This window comes from Panthera tigris, chromosome F2 (genome assembly GCF_018350195.1).
Source record: "Panthera tigris isolate Pti1 chromosome F2, P.tigris_Pti1_mat1.1, whole genome shotgun sequence".
Taxonomy (NCBI): Eukaryota; Metazoa; Chordata; class Mammalia; order Carnivora; family Felidae; genus Panthera; species Panthera tigris.
The window spans coordinates 44,894,271-44,915,556 of NC_056676.1; the positions used below are offsets into that span (position 1 = coordinate 44,894,271).

A 21,286-nucleotide genomic window follows, 5' to 3' on the forward strand; every position below is an offset into this window, starting at 1 on the left:
AGTTGGGTGTGAAGTTGTATGGGCAAATAGGATTCGTCTCTTTCTCTTGTTAAAAGTTTTAAACTTAGTAAAATTGTTTAGTGGTACCCAAATGAACATTTAAAATTCATTCTTAGATTATTGACTTTAAATTTGATTTTTGGATATTGGGGAATATTATTACAAGACCTACATACATCTCTTTCTATGAGAAGAATTATGCTAGTTTTTCCCCAGTATTTGGTTTCGTCTATGTACAACAGCAGGAGAATATTATCCTGTGACAGCATTTTATTCTAGTGACAGTATCTTTGAAATACGTCTGTGTTTCATTATTTTTTGGGAACTGAAATGTAAGAGTATATTCAAAAGAATTCTAAGTTATTAATATATTAAAAGGGAAATGGCGTGGTTAGAAATAACTAAATTTAGCTTAAGTTTTTTTATCATTGCTTCTAAATTTCTTAACTATGTTTGATTTAATCTCTTTTTAATATATTAATTTGAAATTTAGGAACAAATAATCATTGGAGATCCCCATATCCAAAATATCATATGGTGCATACTTAGAGGCAGGAGGTAATCTCTAAGAACGGCATCATAATACTCTTCTATAGCACTTGTACTTTATTAATTACACTATATACAGGGATTTATTTGAACCTCATTATAAACAAGTCATGTGTTCTCGATTTTATAAGATGTGGAAATCAAAGATTACAGAGGGTGATATGGTAGACCTAGAGAGATCTGGTCCTAGACATTTTTTAATTAGTTGGTGATGGAACCCTCAATAGCAAGTTGGTAACTGTTAGCAAGTTCTCGATAATAACTTTGTGTTCTTTATTATTTATAACTTTAAAAAATACTGCCAGTTTCCTCGATGAATCTGTTAATACTTAGCTTTTTTCAAGTTTCAACTGATTAATGACTCATTTATTTGTTTTAGAAATAATATTTTGGCACCTATCATGTGAAAACTTGTGTTGTAGGCCCTGGAGTCTCATTATGAATAAGACACAGGCTTTCCTCCTTTCTTATCTAAGTATTTAGAGAGATGTTCTATTTTTTTTTTAATGTTTCAAGTTTTTATTTAAATTCTAGTTAACATATAGTGTAATTTGGTTTCAGGAGTAGAGTTTAGTGATTCATCACTTACGTACAACACATGTACGCTGAGCACGCAGTGCTGATCCCTACAGGTGTCCTCCTTAATACCCATTACCCATTTAGCCCATCTTTCCCACCGTCCTCCCTTCCAGCAACCCTCAGTTTGTTCTCTGTATTTAAGAGTCTCTTATGGTTTGCCTCCCTCTCTGTTTTTTTTTTTCTTTCTCCTACGTTCATCTTTAATGTTTCTTAAATTCCATTTATGAGTGAAATTGTACGGGATTTGTCTTTTTCTGACTGACTTATTTCGCTTAGCATAATACACTCTAGTCCCATTCATGTTGTTGCAAATGGCAAGATTTCATTCTTTTCGATGGTTGAGTAATATGCCATTGTATATGTATACACCACATCTTCTTTATCCATGTGTCTGTTGATGGACATTTGGGCTCTTTCCATAATTTGGCTGATGTTGATAATGCTCCTATAAAAATCAGGGTGCATGTTCTGCCCCTTTGAATCCGTATTTTTATCCTTTGGGTAGTGCAGTTGCTGGGTCATAGTGTAGTTCAATTTTTAACTTTTTGAGGAACTTTCATACTGTTTTCCACAGTGGCTGCACAAGTTGGCATTCCCACCAACAGTGTAAGACAGTTACCCTTTTGCCACATCCTCACAACCTGTTTCCTGTGTTGTTAATTTTTGCCTGACAGGTGTGAGGTGCTATCTCATTGTAGTTTTGATTTTTATTTCCCTGATGATGAATGATGTTGAGCATCTTTTCTAACTCTTACATCGGTACCTGGGTTTGTTTGATTGACTTGCTTCTGGAAGATACATCTAATTATGTCCTTCTCCTGCCTAAAATACTTCTTCTAGCTTTTACAGTAAAGATTAAAATCTTTAAAACATTCTGTGAAACCCTCCATGATCTGACCCTGTCTTGGCTGTCCATCTGAATGTCTTCTTCCTTAGTCCCTCAATACTTTTTGCCTTTTTCACTTGGTTGTCTTTCAGCCAGGTCTTTCATCATATTTTTCCACTAGTCAATTGCCTAAACAACTTTTACTCACCCCATAGATACTAGAAATTGACACTTGGTCTGACTAGGACACATTCCCCTAATATATTCCTTCATGTGATATTGTTTCTGTTTTTCACTGCACTTTTCATAGAAGTAATTTTACACTGGTTCATGTGATTATTTAATAGTTCTCCTTTCTTTTTGCTTAACCTCCGTAAGGACCATTTCTTTTTCTATGGAGGATATTTATCCTCAAAACCTTGAATCCATTGTAGGCACAAGTAAATATTTATTGACATGCAGCTGGTAATTTTTTCAGTGATTTCTTTGTTTTTTTGGTTGTCTGATTGATGAGGTTTTAGATTGTATGTGGTTTTGACAGCCAAGTCTGTCTCCTATTTACTTCCATAATATGTGTAAAATGTGCTCTTGGCCCAAGGAAAAAGCCAGTGACTTTAGTTACTGAACTTGAACTAAAATGTTCGTGATTTTTGTAATCAGAATTCTCAAGGTTATATTTGAGTGTTAGTATTACATACATAAAATATATTCTATAAACACATTTCCTTTCTCTTTTCTCCTGAGTAGTTGAATATTTTTCCTTAAGTAGGTGAATTATTTATATTGATTAACCTAAGAGATGATGAGAATATGAAGGGACATTTTGCCCCTTTTGTATTTTGCTCATTTGCTACCACCCATGGTTCATTGTACAGTTTTGGACATTGCATATTAATCAGAAGTTGATTATATTTTTATTTGAGTGATATAAAAGTTTTACTCCTTTTTCTCTGTTATCTAATATTTAAATTGAAATAATATTTCAGAAATTTGAAAAATAGTGAATTATTTTCATAACATAATGATATAGTTTGCATTTTAGAGTTATGTGCAAATGCTACACTCGTGATTAAAAAATATACTGGTGGGGATGTGGTGAAAGGGGTATTCTGATACACTGCTGATGAATGTGAAACTATATTCAAACCATTATCAGGCATGAATTAAAAAGATCAACGTAAAAGTGTCTGTACTAATGTAGAAAGAGCTTGATTTCTAAGAATGTTGTTTAATTAAAAAAGCAGGCTATAGACCCTTCCACGTCCATTAAAATTTAAATGTGTATGAATGCATAAAATCAGTAGAGGTCTATAGTTGTGTATGCTAAACTTTAAGTAGTTATCAGGGGTTTGGGTGGGACCAGGGGGAGCAAAGAGGGAGCAAAGAGCTTTCATTTTACCTATCACTTAATTAAAAACATTTTTCTTCATCGAGTATTGATGCGATGTATTGTGGAAGTTAAAGAGTCGTATACAGAACTAAATACAAATTTCTTAACTTTTTAAACTGCTTTATTTCTGAGTTAGTGAGGTTTTTTACTCATTTTATTTTGGAAAAAGTGATCTAATCTTATTTTACTTTGCAGGATATGAGTAATAACAAAAATACATTTTTGGAACCAGTTTGTAGGTTCAAGCTTTGCATTTGGGGACTCTATATAAATCTTTAGACCCAGCTGTTGCTGAGGATATTCTTTCAATTGCTATGAGGTGTGTTGATTTTAAAAGAATGGATGGCTGTTCCTCAAGTGTGTGTATGGCAAAAATTTTGCTTATGAACATGAATGGATTGTTTAAGTTAATTCCTTTGCATCGAGTAGTAAAAACTACTTCCACATTTTCTATTTAAAATTTCGAAGGAAGAATTTTCTTTAAAGAAATGCCCTATTGGTTCAGAAATTTCATCAGCTCTGTATTATGATTTGTCAGTAGATGGCACAAGCAGAGTCTTTTAAAGTGTTTGTTAATTAGGGCATATTCATTTTCAATCTTTGCTACTACACAGTCAAGACCTACTTGTTCTATTTCCCTAAATTTACCCTGGAGTTTGTCCAAGTTGAGTTTTAATGAGTTGTTTATTCCACTAGTTACATTAGGATTTATTTTTCCCTAGAGGGTAATGTTTGAATCGATAGTTTTTAAACCTATTCTGTAAAGTGAACATATGTTTAGACTAGGACTTCTGGATATGTGAAATAAGCATTTGTTAAATAATTTTATTTTCACCAAGTTAAGTGTTAAACAGTTGGTTTAGTGAGTTTTCAAAAAGCTAGTTAAGTCCAGAAGTTGTTAGATATTTTTAATATGAACTTGATTGAACTGTTTTTTTTTTTGAAGAAATTAAATAAATGCATAGTGGCCTAAATCACAAGGAAAATTCTGTTTTATTGTTGATATTCATTACATTTTAATGAGTCTTCCAAATAGCTTAAATAAAGTTTTAAAAGATACTGATCTGTAATTAAATTTCTGAAGCAAATATGGTATGATGTTATGCTTAGCTGAATTGGGTCTGATGAAGTGGATACATGGGTATTTATTATTTTTTTTATATTTGTTATTAAAAATATTTCTATATTTACCAAAACAGAATAGAATGAAACCTCTTTTCTTTGATAGTGTTACACTAACAGGGGCATTGTATAACCTACCATCTTTTGCTAAATTATTCCTAAATAGTTTATTTTAGTTCAGATGCTACTAGAGTACTTAACAGAAGCATAATAAAATTTACTTTTATTTGTGGCCCTCTACAGCTGGAAAATAAAACCACAAAGACATGTACGACATGTATGAGATAGTTTGTTTGTTTATTATCGAATTCTGGCTTTTGTACAACGTGCATTCTTTCCTTTGATGTCAAATTAAATTGAGTCTGAAGGAGAGAATTGCCTCCTACCCTTGGGCAAGACTAAATGTAGGATAAATTAATCAATTTGATTTTGTGTATGTTTAAGTTTTTATTCAAGTCTACGTTACCCATTTGGGAACCATTTTATGTAACATATGATGGTTTGAAAGAGTACCATATACAGTAGCTGAATTTGTTATGAAATAGTAAAGTCTCACTTGTAAAAAGAATCCCACTTTATTTTTTCCTTATAAACAGTTACTGCTATAGTTATAAGAATATGGCTCTTGTTACACCATAGGACTTTCCATAGAATATCTAACTGAAGATCGAGTGGTTAGATTAATAGTATATTTTTATATTGTAGGTGTTCCAAATATTTTTTTCTTTAGTATCACTACCAATAAACTTTTTTTGGTAAGGAATTTTGAGAACATCATGTTTTTAAATGCTTATTAAAATAAAATGATTTATAAAATGGCTGCAGTGTTAGGAAAGCAAAAGTAACTGTAATGGCATTATAAATTTGTGCCTTGGGTCTGTTTTGTTTTTCCGTCTGTCTCTTTTGATCTTTGCTGTTTTACCTGTTTGGTTTAAAGAATCTTTTATTCAGTGCATATTTGTTTTCTGGTCTGTTCATTCCATTCCTTGGGTTTTCTGGCAAAATGGGTTTTCTGGTAAAATGTGACCAGGATTGTGTGGCTTGAAGGGTAAATCTAGGTAGAGTCACATTACGTGCCATTACGTACTTGAAAATTGTATGGATAAGGTGATAGATGTCTTAATGTGAAACTGTTTATTTAAATTGCCTGACATGCTAATTAAAAGAGCTGGGTCATTTTCTTTTTGCTGTTTTGATATTTTTGAGTAAGAGAAAGCAATATTTACTTAGACCACTGTTCCTAGGAACAGAGTTCTGACTACTTGAGGGAAATTTTTTTTTGTTTTAATGAGATAAAATCCACATAATACAATATATACCATTTTAATTATTTTTAGCTGTACAATTCTTTTGTTTTTAGTAGTTTCACACCATCTTGTAGTCATTGTCACTAATTGCAGAACATTTTCTGAATTCAAAAAAAAACCCTATCTTCATGATTTTGGACATTTCATATGAACACAAACATACAATATGTGGCATTTTCTGCTTGGCTTCTCTCATTTAGCAAGCTTTCCAGGTTCATCCATGTTGTAGCATGTACTGGTACTCCATTCCATTTAATGGTCAAATAATCTTGTGTGTGCACATATATATCATATTTTGTTTATTCATTCCTGATTTGGATTGTTGGGTTGGGTCGTTCACACTTTTGGGCTACTGAGAATAATGCTGCTGTGAACAACGTATGTATGAGTTTTTATATGAACATGGTTTCCATTCTCATGGGCATATATGTAGCAGTATAATTGCTGGGTCATATAGTAACTCTGTATTTACTTTTTTGATGAACTGATGGATTGTTTTGCACAGTTGCTTAACTGTTTTCCACTCCTACCTCCTTTGTATGATGGTTACAGTTCCTCTCCTTGCCAACACTTGTTATTTTCCATTTTTATTTTCCTTTTATTATAGCTATCCTAGTGGGTGTGAAGTGGCAGCTCACTATAGTTTTGATTTTCATTTCCCCAATGATGTTGAATATCTTTTAATGTGCATATGGCTATTTGTGTTATCTTTTTTGGAGAAATGTCTATTCATGTTCTAGTTCATTTTTAAATTTCATTTATATCTTTTTGTTGTTGAGTAGTGAGAGTTCTTTCCATATTCTGTACAATAGCCTATTATTACCTATGTGGTTTTCAAACATTGCCTTTATTATCTTTTTTCCACTTTCTGGATAGTAGCCTTTGAGACACAACATTTTAAAATTCTGATGAATTCCAGTTTATCTCTTTTTCCTTTTGTTGCTTTTCTTTTGGTACGATATTTATGGAACTAAGATCATGGAGATTTACAGCTATGTTTCTAAGAGTTTTATAGTTTTATCTCAGTATCTCAAATGTATAGGGCTATTATGCTAAATCTTATATTCCTCTAGTGGTGAGTTGTGCACACACATTGTTTTTACTAGACTGCAATAGGCAGATTCGGGAGGATAACAAAAAGTAGGAGAGATTCTGGAGAAGTCCTGCTGCCTCCACATTACTTTGCCTATGTAAATGCCCATAGGATTTTTTATCTTTCTGGTATAATTTTATAGGATAATGATCATTTCTAATCAGTATTTTCTGTGACTTATTGTATGCTTGGTATGTAGATTTAAGTCTTTATTTTAGGCAAGATGTCTTTTGTTAGATATTGCTGTATACTGTTTCTTTTGATTTTGCTTTTTTCTCCAGGAACACTGATTAGGTATATATATTGTAGATTGACCTTTTCTGTAATTTATCTCCATGTCTTTTCTAAAATAATTTTATTATTAAAAATACATTTTTGATTTTGTGAATGTTTTTATCCTGTTTCTGACTGGGTTTTGAGTTATGTTTTCTTTGTTTAACTTCCAAGTATTTGAGCATGTTACAAATACCTTTCTTTTATTAAAAGTTTATAGTGTAATTCCATAGTGATCAGCATATATAATCTGTATGATTGCATTCCTTTTAATTTTATTGAGGCTTGTTCTTGTGGACTAAATGTCCTTGATGAATGTATATTTTGCTGTTGTTGGGAGGGTGTGTCCTGTTAAGTTGGTTAGTCCAAGTTGATCAGTTGTACTGTTCGTCTTTTTTACCTTTAGTGACTTTTTCTTTCTACTTTTTCTAGTACTTACTGAAGAGAGGAGTGTTGAATCTCCAGTTTTTGGATTTGTGTATTTCTGTTTTCAGTTTTATCTTTCAAAAAATTCAAATGTAGTTGACCTACAATATTACATTTGTTTCAATTTTACACCATAGTTATTTGACATTTATATACAGTTGACACTTGAACATGACTGGTTTGAACTGCTCAGGTCCACTAGTACATGGATTGTTTTTGATAAATACAATATGGTCCTGTAAATGTATTTTATTCCTTATTATTTTTTAATAACACTTTTTAAAGCTTACTTTATTATAAGAGTATAGTATATAATATACAAAATATGTGTTAATCAACTGTTGATGTTAATGGTAAGGCTTAAGGTCAATAGTAGGCTATTAATAGTTAAGACTTTGGAGAGTCAAAAGTTGTTGTATGTGAATTTTCGACTGCATAGTGGTCCGTGGCCCAGCCCCTGTGTTGTTCAAGGGTCAACTGTACATTATGAAATGATCAGTATGATCAGCCTAGCTGGCATCTGGCATCATACAAAGTTTTTACAGTCTTACTGACTGTATTCCCTATGCTCTATTTTACATCACTGTGACTTTATTTTATAACTAGAAGTTTGTACCTCTTAATCCACTTCATCTGTTTTGCCCTTCTTCCCACCTCTCCACCCTCCCTCCTCTGGCAACCAACAGTTTGTTACCTGTATTTATGAGTCTGCTTCTGTTTCATTTGTTCAGTTGTTTTTAAGCTCCACGTTTTTGTGAAATCACATGGTATTTATCTATCTCTGTCTGACTGACTTCACTTGGTATAACACCCTGAAGGACCATCCATGTTGCCACAAATAGCAAGATTACCTTTTTTTTTTTTTTTATGTCTGAGTAGTAATCCATTTTGTGTGTGTGTGAGACATCTTCTTTATCCGTTCATCGATTGATGGTCACTGAGGTTGCATATCTTGGCTATTGTAAATAATGGTGGAAGGAACATGAGGGTGCATATATCTTTTATAATTAGTGTTTTTGTTTTCTTTGGGTATATACCCAGGAATGGAATTGCTGGATCTTACTGTAGTTTTGTTTTTAATTTTTTGAAGAACCTCCATACTATTTGTTTTCCATAGTAGCTATACCACTTTACATTCCCATCAATAGTGCAGGAGGGTTATTTTTTTCCCACATCAATGCCAAAACTTGTCCTCTTCTTTCTTCTTCTTCTTCTTCTTTCTTCTTCTTCTTCTTCTTTCTTTTTCTTCTTTCTTCTTCTTTCTTCTTCTTCCTCTTCCTCTTCCTCTTCCTCTTCCTCTTCTTTTAATAACAGTATTTGACAGGTATGAGGTGGTATCTCATTGTGGTTTTGATTTGCATTCCCTGACGATTGATGATGTTGAGCACCTTTTCATGTTTTTGTTGGCCATCTGTAGGTTTTCTTTGGAAAAATGTTTATTCATGTCCTCTGCCCAGTTTTTAATTGCATTGTTTGTGTTTTTGGTGTTGAGTTGTATAAGTTCTGTATATATTTTGGATTCTAACCCTTTTTTTAATCTGACATTTGCAAGTGTCCCATTCATTTGGTTGCCATTTTGTTTTGTTGATGGTTTCCTTCTCTGTGCAAAAGCTTTTTATGTAATGCAGTCCCAATAGTTTATTTATTTTTGCTCTTGTTTCCCTTGCCAGAGAATATCTATCTAGAAAAATGTTTCTATGGCCAAGTGTCAAAGAAATTTCTGCCTATGTTCTCTTGTAGGGTTTTCATGGTTTCAGGTCTCACATTTAGGTCTGTAATCCATTTTGAATTTATTTTTGTGTATGGTGTAAACAGGTGGCACGGTCTTAATCTTTTGAATGTAGCTGTCCAGTTTTCCCAACACCATTTATTGAAGAGACTGTCTTTTCTCCATAGTGTGTTCTTGCCTTTTTCATTATAGATTAGTTGGCCATATAATTGTGGGTTTGTTTCTGGGCTTTCTATTCTATTCCATTGATTTACATGTCTATTTTTTGTGCCATTACCATATTCTTTTGATTACTGTGGCTTTGTAGTATAGTTTGAAATAAGGGAATGTGATTACCTCTAACTTTGTTCTTCTTTTCTCGAAAAATGCTTTGACTATTTTTTTTTTTGTGGTTCCATACCAATTTTACGATTATTTCTCTTCATTCTGTGAAAAATACCATTGGTATTTTGATAGGGATTGCATTGAATATGTAGATTGCTTTGGGTAGTATGAACGTTTTAACAATATTAATCCTTTAAGGATTCAACAGTATATAATTTATACATATTAACAGCATATGTCAATAGAATTAGTTCTTCCATCAGAATGGTATATCTTTCCATTTATTTCTGTCATTTTTATTTTCTTTCATCAGTGTCTTAGGGTTTTTAGAGTACAGGTTTTTACTTTTTTGGTTAAATTTATTCTTAGTAATTTTATTATTTTTGATGTAATTATAAATGGTATGTTCTTAGTTTCTCGCTATTTCATTATTAGTGTACAGAAATGCAACAGATTTCTGTGTATTAACTTTATATTGTACAAGTTTATTGAATTCATTTATTAAAAAATTTTTTTCTGGTAGAGTCCTTTGGATTTTCTGTATATTCATGTCATCTATAAATGGTTTTACTTCTTCTATACCCAGCTGGATACTTCAAAAAATTTTTTTGTGTGTGGTTGCTGTGGCTAGAATTTTCAATACTGTGTTGAATAAAAGTGGCAAGAGTGGGTTCCTATGTCTTGTTCTGATCTTAGAAAAAAAGCTTTCAACTTTTCACCATTGTATATGATGTTAGCTGTGGGATTGTCATATATGGCCTTTGTTATGTAGAAGTATGTTCCCTCTATACACACTTTATTCATTTTCATCAGAAGTGTATGTTGAATGTTGTCACCTTTTTTTTCCTGCATCTGTTGAGATGATTATATGATTTTTATCCTTAATTTTATTAACATGGTGTATCATGTCAGTTTAAGTTGTCGATTTTCAACCATCTTTGCATTCCTGAAAGGAATCCTACTTGATCATGGTATATGATCCTTTTAATGTATTGTTGAATTTGGTTTCCTTATATTTTATTGAGGACTTTTCCACCTATGGCTGTAAGGTTTATTGGTCTGCAGTTTTCTTTTTTGTAGTCTCTTTGGTTTTGGTATCGGAAATACTGGCATTGTAAAAGGAGTTTCTGTTGGTTTGTTTGTACCAACTAAACTTGTGTTTTTTTATCCTCTGCTTGTCTTTAAGATTTTCTCTTTAACCCTGGTTTTCAGCAATTTGATTGTAATGTACCTTTGGTATGATTTTAAGTGTCTTCTGCTTGGGGTTTGTTGTTTTCTTAAAAGTTTGGCCATTATTGCCTTAAATATTTTTTTGTTCCACTTCTCTCAATTCTCCCCTCTATTTTGGGACTTGCAATTACACCTGTTGGATGTTGCCTGACCATGTCCCAAAGCTCATGAAGGCTTTTCCCAATTACTTGAGACCTTTTTCTTTGGTCCTTGATCTCCTGGAACCTTCCTAAGAAAATTATGAAATGCATCTCAAAATTGTCAGGGAAGCAAGAGGAAGGAAAGCATTTATCCATTCATTTCCAGGCTTTCCATACATGAATACAAAATAATTCCCATGGGAGTCTCTCACTGTTCAGTCGCTTTAAGCAATGACTGTAAAAATCTGCATTAATTGGTCTTTATAGCAGGAGTTGGAATAAGAGGTAGGATTGATGGGCCTCTGAGGTTTTATACAAGAGATGCCCAATACTCTAGGTGGATACTGTTGGGAAGATGATAAAGGGTAGAGGTTTATGGGGTTGAGGAAAGTGTAGGGTGGCTGAGTCTACTATGGTAGCATCCTAATTTTTTTCTTTCTCTTGGTTTTTCTTTTTTCTACTTTATCTTGCATATTTCATTAACTTTATCATCTTGTTGTTCACAGACATATTAAGTATTTTCTAACTTTGAAGCTTTGTTATTTGGAAAATTTAATTATACAAGGTACCTCATTCAAAGAAAGAACCAGACGACTAAGACATCAGTGAATTAGATATTCCCAGACAGAGATTCTAAAAAATTTTTTCTGTGTTATTGTCAAATAATCTGGGTATAATGTAAATTTTTCATAAATACTTAATGAGAGGAGGTATAGAATAGAGTTCTCTGGATTAGAATCCCTGGATTTAATTTTTGGATTTTTACTTAATAGTTTTATAATATTTAATTCAATGGGCTAATAGATATAAGACATTTAGAACAATGCAGGACTGGTAGTAAATTTTCTTAGATGTTAACTAGTATTATTTTCATTGTTACTTTTGAAGATTGTCTTGGTTGAAAACTTGTAATTGAACAGAGTGCGTGTGTGTGTGTGTGTGTATGTATGGGCATTATTTTAGTTTGTATTTTTATTTTTTATTGTAAGAGGTTCTGAAATAGTGAAATTTAAAGTCTGAAATTGTAGGGGCACCTGGGTGACTCAGTCGGTTAAGTGGCTTTCTCTCAGGTCATGATCTCATGGTTCGTGAGTTCGAGCCCTATGTTAGGCTCTGTGCTGACAGCTCAGAGCCTGGAGCCTGCTTTGGATTCTGTGTCCTCTTCTCTCTCTCTGCCTCTTTCCTGCTCGTACTCTTTGTCTCAAAATAAATAAACAGTCAAAAAAATTTTTTAAAGTATGAAATTGTATATCTATTTGATTTAATTGTTACTTAAAATATTTTTGATATATACTTTTTTTTTTTTTTGGCTTACAATCTAGGTCATTTCATATGTTGTTATTTGTAAATGCTCTTTACTGTATTGTTCTTTCTCTTTTCTTATGCAGGACCAAAAGATCTCAGATTGCTATAACTGAAGGTATATTTGAACTTCCAAATCTCACAATTCAAGCTACAAGAGCACAGACACTTCTGCTGCAAGCGATATATCAAAGTTGGTCTCATATTGGAAATGTCAACTCTTTATCAGTGAATGAAGCTTTGATGAATGAAGTTTTCCAAACTATAGGTAAGAGCACGATCTTGGCAAGTTTATGGAAAATTCTTATGAGAGGTTACTAATATTTTATTATTCAAATCCATAAGTATAGCCTGCTGAAATTAAATTGTGTAGTGTATTTCTGTGTAAGTGGATATTTATAACTCCAAAAAAATTTCAGGATATGAGGTAAGCTGTTCAGTTTTATTCCCTGCAACCAATTTCTGGATATATTTTACAGTTTCAAGAGATTATTTTTTACCAGCATCTTGCACAATTAATCCTTTGGCCTCACATGGATAACTTCTGAGGGGATCAATATAATGTGTATGTTTGAAATGATAGCCAGTATGTTTGGTTAGTAAATTGGAATAAAGTTATTGATCATGATACTTTAAAACATGGTAAGCAAATTATCTTTTTTGTGTACTCTTACACCTTGAATGAATGAGTTAACTACTAAAAATTAAAGATCTGCTTTGATGCCAGGATAGGAGATACTATCTTTATCTTGTCACTTACTTTACAGGCAAACAAAAAAACTTACAAAAGGTTTGCTTTTTGTAGTTGTCTCTGTTGAAAGTAATCTTGTTAGTTTTGTCAGTAACACTAAAGTAGTTTTGAAAGAAGGATATATTTTTATTAAATGTAATCATCATAAATAATAACCTGTTAATTTTCTACTTCATTTGCCTATGAGAATAAGACATTGGCTTTTTTGTTCTTTTGATGCTTTTGAACATTTTAATTTGATATCTTACTATGGGGAAATAGAAGTTCTAAAAAAGAAAAAAGGCATTATAAGTAGAGCCCCGCCCTTTTTTTTACAGTGTTTATTTCTGTGTGTGTGTGTGTGTGTGTGTGTGTGTGTGAGAGAGAGAGAGAGAGAGAGAGAGAGAGAGAGAGAGACAGACAGACAGACAGACAGACAGACACAGGCAAAGCACAAGCGGGGGAGGGGCAGAGAGAGAGGGAGACTCAGAATAAGAAGCAGGCTCCAGGCTGTCAGCTGTCAGCACAGAGCTTGACACAGGGCTCAACTTAAGAATGGTGAGATCATGACCAGAGCTGAAGTCAGATGTGTAACCACCTGAGCCACGCAGGCACCCCTGAGCCCTTCTTTTGACATGCCTAGTGACTAATGTAAAATTTTATATAGTTGTTTTGTGTCAGGTTTTATGATTCTGTAAAGAATGACAAGGCAAATGTTTCATTAGCCTAGAGTTGTTAACTTAGATCTTATGAAAGGCCTTTAAATTCTCTGAATCCTCTGAAATAGTATGCAAGTTTTAGTGTGTGTATGAACACATACACCTTCTCCCACACACATAAACATATTTGTAATCTCTTTTTAAATTGATTCTTTTATTAAATGTAGTGACTCTATCCCTCAGTCTTTTGATTTAAATCTATTTTTTCTTACATTAACATAGTTACAATTAACTTTCCTTTGTTTCACATTTGCTTGTACTTCCTCTTGCATTCTTTTACTTAAAACTTGTTTGTCTTTATGCTTTCGGTACATGTCTTGGAAACAGCATATAGCTAGATATTTTAAATGAAGTTTTATAGTCTGTATTATAGCTAGTGAATTTAATCAATTTAGGTTGGTTTGATTGTTTTGTGACTGGTTTTATCGTCTTATTTTTTGTTTCCTTTTGTACTGTTTTAACTATGCTTTTTAAAAGATTGCTATTTTATTTTCCTATTTCTCCTTGATTAGAATTTGTATGTTGCTGTTGAATTATTGGCTTAAACAATAACTGCTGCTTGGGGAAAAAACTCGTTGTCATTACCTTTAAAAAGTTAAATGTGGAGTTACCATATGACCCAGAAATTTTACTTGTAGGTATACACACAAGATTATGTGTCCACCAAAATCTTGTATATGAATGTTCATAGCATTATTTTCTTTTGCTTTTAAAAGTGCTTATTTTAAAAAGATTTATATATTTAAGGTATTCATATTGTTGTTTTGATGTATATGGTGAAACGATTACTGTAGTCAAGATAATTAATCTATATATTTCCTCACAGTTACTATTTTTTTTTTTAATGTGGTGTGCGTACACAAAATCTATCCTACCAGATTTCCAGGATACAGTGTTAGTTATGGTCATCTGCTGTATATCATATTGCTAGGTCTTACTGATTCTACATGACTGTAATTTTGTATCCTATGCCCAACATCTCTCATTTCCTCCACTTTCCTTCCCCTGGTAACCACTGTTACTTCTGTCTTTGTGTCTATGAATTAAACTTTTTTAGATCCCACATATAAAGGAGGTAAAAAAACATTATTCTTTATAGCCAAAATGTGGAAACAACACAGATATCTATTAACTGATGAATGGATAAGCAAAGATGTTTTATCTCTGTACAATGGAATATTTTCAAACATGTAAAGGAAGTACTGAAACATGCTATAATATGGATGAACCTTAAAGTATCATGCTAAGCAGAAGAAGCCAGATGCAAAAAGTCACATATTATGATTCCATTTTTATGAAATGCTTACAATAGGCAAATCCAGAGAGACAGAAAGATTAATGGTTGCCAGAGTCTGGGAAAAAGGAGGAATGGGGAGTAACTGCTATTAGACATGAATTGGTTTTTGTTTTTGTTTTAGCTTTTTTTTTTTTTTGGTGATAAAATGTTCTGGAATTAGATAGTGGTGATATTTTTACACTTGTGAATATGCTGAATTGCCCTTAATTGTATACATTAAAGGGTGATATTATATTAATTTATCTCATTAAAAACATTTTAAATTGTTGAATATTAGGTAGACTACATTTTTATGTGCTATGGTCTGAATGTCTTTGTGCTTCCCAAATTCATCTGTTGAAATTCTTATGCTCAATGTGATGGTATTAGGTGATGGGGCCTTTGGAAGGTTATTAGATCATGAGAGTGGAGTCCTCTTGAATGAAATTAATGTTTTTATAAAAGAGGCCTCAGAGAGCTCCCTTGCCCTTTCCATCCTGTGAGGACACACCAAGAAGTTGTTGGTCTGCTACCCAGAGGCCTACCATGAGGCCTTAATTGGCAGACATTTATCACAGTCTGAAGTTATCTAATTCATTTATTTATCAAATTTCTTTTTCCTGAGGTGTTCACTCCAGAGTTTTTTTTGGGTTAAGTAGCTTAAGTTGTCTGAAAATTCATACTAATAAGCAGGTGATAGTGTTAATTACTTCTATAATTTCCCTTGTCTCTAACCAAACTAATTAGTATTTCCATTTTTGATTTTATCAAATGGATTGTGCTATGATAAAACATCTTATATAAAATTTCTTGGCCTCCCTGTTTGGGTCAGTTGGTTAAGTGTCCGACTTCGGCTCAGGTCATGATCTCACTGACAGCTCAGAGCCTGGAACCCACTTCGGATTCTGTATCTCTGTATCTCTCTGCCCCTTTCTGCTCATGCTCTGTCTGTCTCTCTCCTTCAAAAATAAATAAACATTAAAATATTGAAAACAATTCCCTATCTTGGAAATATTTTGTCCTAACAGTAGTGGCACAGATAATACAAAATGGATCGGACAAGTAACTACAGGTTAAGTGATTCATAACCTGATTTTTTGTCATTGAGAAACCTAAAATTAGCATAACCAATTTTTATAGATTAGGGAAAGTCAGGAAAATGGAATGATGTTTGGAGGTTTCTTCTCATTGCCCAGGAATTGTATTTTTTTTTTTATCAAATTAAGCAGCAGTAATTGATAATAGATGATTTAAAATGATCAACTAAAGTATTTTTAAAAGGCCCCATTTCCAAATGGCCAGCTTTCTTACATTTTTTTGCTCTCCCCAGGTCTTACTCTGTTTATTATATTCTTCTCTTTTTCTTTCTTTTTTTTTAAATTTAAATTTTAGTTAACATACAGTGCAATATTGGTTTCAGAGTAGAATTCAGTGATTCGTCACTTATATACAACACCCAGTGCTCATCACAAGTGCCCTCCTTAGTACCCATCTCCCATCTAGGCCATCTCCCACCCACCTTCCTTCATCACCCCTCAGTTTGTTCTCTAAGGGTCTCTTGAGGTTTATTTCCCTCTCCTTTTTTACCTGCTTCCCATATGTTCATCTGCTTTGTTTCTTAAATTCCACATGAGTGAAATCATAGGGTATTTGTCTTTCTCTGATTGACTTATTTTGCTTAACATGATACACTCTAGCTCCATTCACATCATTGCAAATGGCAAGATTTCATTCTTTTTGATGGCTAAATAATATTCCAGTGTGTGTGTGTGTGTGTGTGTGTGTGTGTGTGTGTATACACATGTATATCTCACATCTTTGTCCATCAGCAGTTGATGGACATTTGGTCTCTCTCCATAGTTTGGCTATTTATAATGCTACTGTAAACATTGGGGTGCATGTACTCTCGAATCTGTATTTTTGTATCCTTGGGTAAATAGTAGAGCAATTTTTGGGTCATAGGGCAGTTCTATTTTAGATTTTTGAGGGACCTCCATACTGTTTTCCAGAGTGGCTCCACCAGTTTGCATTCCCACCAACAGTGCAAGGGGGTTCCCCTTTCTCCATATCCTCCCTAACACCTGTCGTTTCTTACGTTGTTAATTTCAGCCATTCTGACAGATGTGAGGTGGTATCTCATGGTTTTGATTTGTATTTCCCTGATGATGAGTGATGTTGAGCATCTATTTATGTGTCTGTTAGCCACCTGGATGTCTTCTTTGGGAAAGTATCTATTCATGTCTTCTGCCCATTGTGTTTTGTGTTTTGGGTGTTGAGTTTGTAAGTTCTTTACAGATTTTAGATAATAACCCTTTATCAGATATTTCATCTGCAAATATCTTTTCCCATTCTGTAGGCTGCCTTTTAGTTTTTTGTTTCCTTTGCTGTTTAGAAGCTTTTTATCCAGTAGTTCATTTTCCCAATACTTCATGTTTGGTTTTGTTTCCCTTGCCTTCAGCAATGTGTCTCATAAGAAGTTGCTGCCTGTGTTCTCCTCTGTGATTTTGATGGTTTCCTATCTCACATTTAGGTCTTTCATCCATTTTGAATTTATTTTTGTGTATGGTGTAAGAAAGTCGTCCGGTTTCATTCTTCTGCATGTCACTGTCTAGTTTTCCCAGCACCATTTGTTGAAGAGACCGTCTTTTTTCCTTTGTGTATTGTTTCCTGCTTTGTCAAAGATTATTTACTGTATAGTTCCGGTCCATTTCTTGGCTTTCTGTTCTGTTGATCTATATGTCTATTTTTGTGCCAGTACCATAGTGTCTTGATGACTGCAGCTTTGTAATCTAGCTTGAAATCTGGAATCGTAATGCCTACAGTTTTGTTTTTCTTTTTAGGATTATTTTGGCTATTGGAGGTCTTTTGTGGTTCCATACAAATTTTAGGATTGTTCTAGCTCTGTGAAAAATGCTGGTGATATTTTGATGGGAATTGCATTAAATGTGTAGATTGCTTTGGGTAGTTTAGACATTTTAATAATGATTGTTATTCCATTCCATGAGCATGGAATACTTTTCCATTTCATTGTATCATCAATTTCTTTCAAAAGTGTTTTATATTTTCAGAGTATAGACCTTGTACATCTTTAGCTAGTTTTACTCGTAGGTATCTTATTGTTTTTGATGCAATTGCAAATGGGATTGATTCCTTTATTTCTTTTCCTGCCACTTTGTTACTGGTATGTAGAAATGCAACAGGTTTCTGTACATTGATTTTTATATCCTGCAACTCTGCTGAATTCATGTATTAGTTCTAGCAATTTTTTTTGATGAAGTCTTGGATTTTCTATGTAGAGTATCATGTCTTCTGCATATAGTGAAAGTTTAACTTTTTCCTTGCTGATTTGGATGCCTTTTATTTTTTTTTTTTGTTATCTGATTGCTGAGGCTAAGACTTCCAGTACTATGTTAAATAGTAGTGTTGAGAATGGACATCCTTGTCTCATTCCTGATGTGGGGGAAAGGCGCTCAGTTTTTCCTGTTGAGGATGATATTATCTGTGGATCTTTCGTACATGGTTTTTATGATACTGAGGTATATTCCATATATCCCTACTCTGTTGAGGATCTTTATCAAGAATGGATGCTGTGTTTTATCAAATGCTTTTTCTGCATTTATTGAGATGATGATATGGTTCTTATCATTTCTTTTATTAATGTGGTATATCATGTTGATTGATTTTGTGAATATTGAACCAGCCCTGCATCCCAGGAATAAATCCTGCTTTATCATGGTGAATAATTCTTTTAATGTACTGTTGAATTCAATTTGCTAATATCTGTCGAGAATTTTTGCATCCATGTTCTTTAGGGATCTTGGCCTATAATTCTGCTTTTTAGTGGGGTGTTTTTCTGATTTTGGAATCAAGGTAATGCTGACTTCATATGAGTTTGGAAGTTTTCCTTCTCTTTCTATTTTTTTGGAACAGTTTGAGAAGAATAAGCATTAACTCCTTTTTGAATGTCTGGTAGAATTCCCCCGGAAAGCCATCTGTACCAGGACTCTTGTTTGTTGGAAGATTTTTGTTCAAATTTTCTATTTCTTCCTGTTTCAGCTTTGGTAGTTTGTGAGTTTCTAGGAATTTGTCCATTTCTTCCAGATTGCCGAGTTTGTTAGCATATAATTTTCCTATTATTCTCTTATCATTGTTCATACTTCTGTGGTATTGGTTGTGATCTCTCCTCTTTCATTTGTGATTTTATCTATTGGGGTTCTTTGTCTTTTTGATAAGTCTGGCTAGGGGTTTATCAATTTTGTTAATTCTTTCAAAGAAGGAGCTCTTAGTTTTGTTGATCTGTTCTGTTTTTTTTTTTCCTGTTGTTTGTATATCATTTAATTCTGCTCTAATCTTTATTATTTTCCTTCTTCTACTGGCTTTAGACTTTATTTGCTGTTCCTTTTCTAGCTCCTTTAGGTGTAAGATTAGGTTGTATATTAGCGACCTTTCTTGCTTCTTGAGATAGGACTGAATTGCAATATACTTCCATCTTAGGGCTGCCTTGGCTGCATCCCAAAGGTTTTGGACTGTCGTGTTTTATTTTCATTTGCTTCCATGTATTTTTTATAAAATTTCTTCTTTAATTTTCTGGTTAACCCATTCATTTTTTAGTAGGATGTTATTTACCTCCATGTATCTGAGGGCTTTCCAAGTTTTTTCTTGTAGTTCACTTCAAGTTTCATAGAATTCTGTTCTGGGAATATGCATGGCATGATCTCGGTCTTTTTGTACTAGTTGAGGACTGATTTGAGATCCCTCCAGAAGAATTTATAATCTACTGCTTTAGGATAATATGCTCTGAATATATCTGTTAAGTCTATCCAGTCCAGTGTGTCATTCAAAGCCATTGTTTCTTTTTTATTTTCTGCTTAGTTGATCTGTCTGTTGTAAGTGGGCTGCAAGTTCCCCTGCTATTACTGTATTATTAGCAATGAGTTTCTTTATGCTTATAATTGATTTATATATTTGGTGTTCCAAGTTGGAGGCATAAATATTTACAATTGTTAGATTTTCTTTTTTTTTTAAATTTTTAAATGTTTGTTTGTTTATTTATTTATTTATTTATTTATTTATTTTGGAGAGAGACAGAGAGCAAGCAGGGGAGGGGCAGAGAGATAGGGAGACACAGGACCAGAAGCAGGCTCCAGGCTCTGAGCTGTCAGCACAGAGCCTGACACGGGGCTTGAACTCACTGGAACCATGAGCTCATGACCTGAGCTGAAGTCGGATGCTTAACCGACTGAGCCACTCAGGGGTCCCAAAGCTAAATCTTTAAATAAATAATCTAGAAGAATTATCAGTCTGGTTCATGGGATTGCATGGTTTCTTTTATTTATTTATCTATCTATTTATCTATTTATTTATTTATTTATTTATTTATTTATTCATTTATCAATTATTTCTTTTCACTAGTCCAGATTTTTAAAAAAAATTTTATATGTATTCCAGTATTGTTAACAGTGTTATATTAGTTTCAGGTGTACAATATTAGTGATTCAACAATTTTATACATTACTCAATGCTCATCATGGTAGGTGTACTCTCAATCCCTTTTACCTGTTTCATCCATTCCCCCATGCATCTCCCCTCTGGTAACCATCAGTTTGTTCTCTGTAGTTAAGAGTCTGTTTCTTGGTTTGTTGCTCTCTCTTTTTCCTTTATTTGTATGTTTAAAAAAATTTTTTTAATGTTTATTTTTGAGAGAGAGACAGATAGACACACAGGCAGAGTGCAAGTGAAGGAGGGGCAGAGAGAGAGGGAGACTCAGAATCAGAAGCAGGCTCCAGGCTCTGAGCTGTCAGCACAGCTCTGTGCTGAAGCTCAGAGCCCGATGCAGGGCTTGAACTCACGAGCCATGAGATCATGATCTGAGCCAAAATCAGACACTTAACTGACTGAGCTACCCATGCGCCCCTCCTTTATTTGTATTTTTGTTTCTTAAATTTCACATATGATTTCCAAAAAGTGAAATTATATGGTATTGTCTTTCTCTGACTGACTTATTTCACTTAGTATTATACTCTCTAGCTCCATCCATGTTGTTGCAAATGGCAAGATTTCATTCTTTTTTATGGCTCAATAATATTCCATATATATACTATATGTATACATATATAAATATGTGTGTGTGTGTATATATATATACACACACATTGTCTCTATCTGTTCATCTATTGATGGACATTTGGGCTGCTTCCATAGTTAGGCGATTGTACATAATGCTGAAATAAACATGGTGCATGTATCCCTTTGAATTAGTGTTTTTGTATTT

The 21,286-nt window shown here is 33.3% G+C and overlaps 1 protein-coding gene across 17 annotated transcripts in view; it reads left to right on the forward strand.

Annotated features, from left to right (window-relative positions):
* The window catches only part of VPS13B (vacuolar protein sorting 13 homolog B), a 798,280-nt gene that overhangs the window by 142,936 nt on the left and 634,058 nt on the right, over window positions 1-21,286 (forward strand). For 16 of the 17 annotated variants that reach the window (XM_042972776.1, XM_007073303.3, XM_042972777.1 and 13 more), the window contains exon 17: window positions 12,377-12,558. In XM_042972776.1, coding sequence (XP_042828710.1) covers window positions 12,377-12,558 — 182 coding nt within the window. Of the gene's footprint in view, window positions 1-12,376; window positions 12,559-14,251; window positions 14,410-21,286 lie in introns of those variants that run through there. The other variant, XM_042972791.1, reaches the window with a different exon arrangement.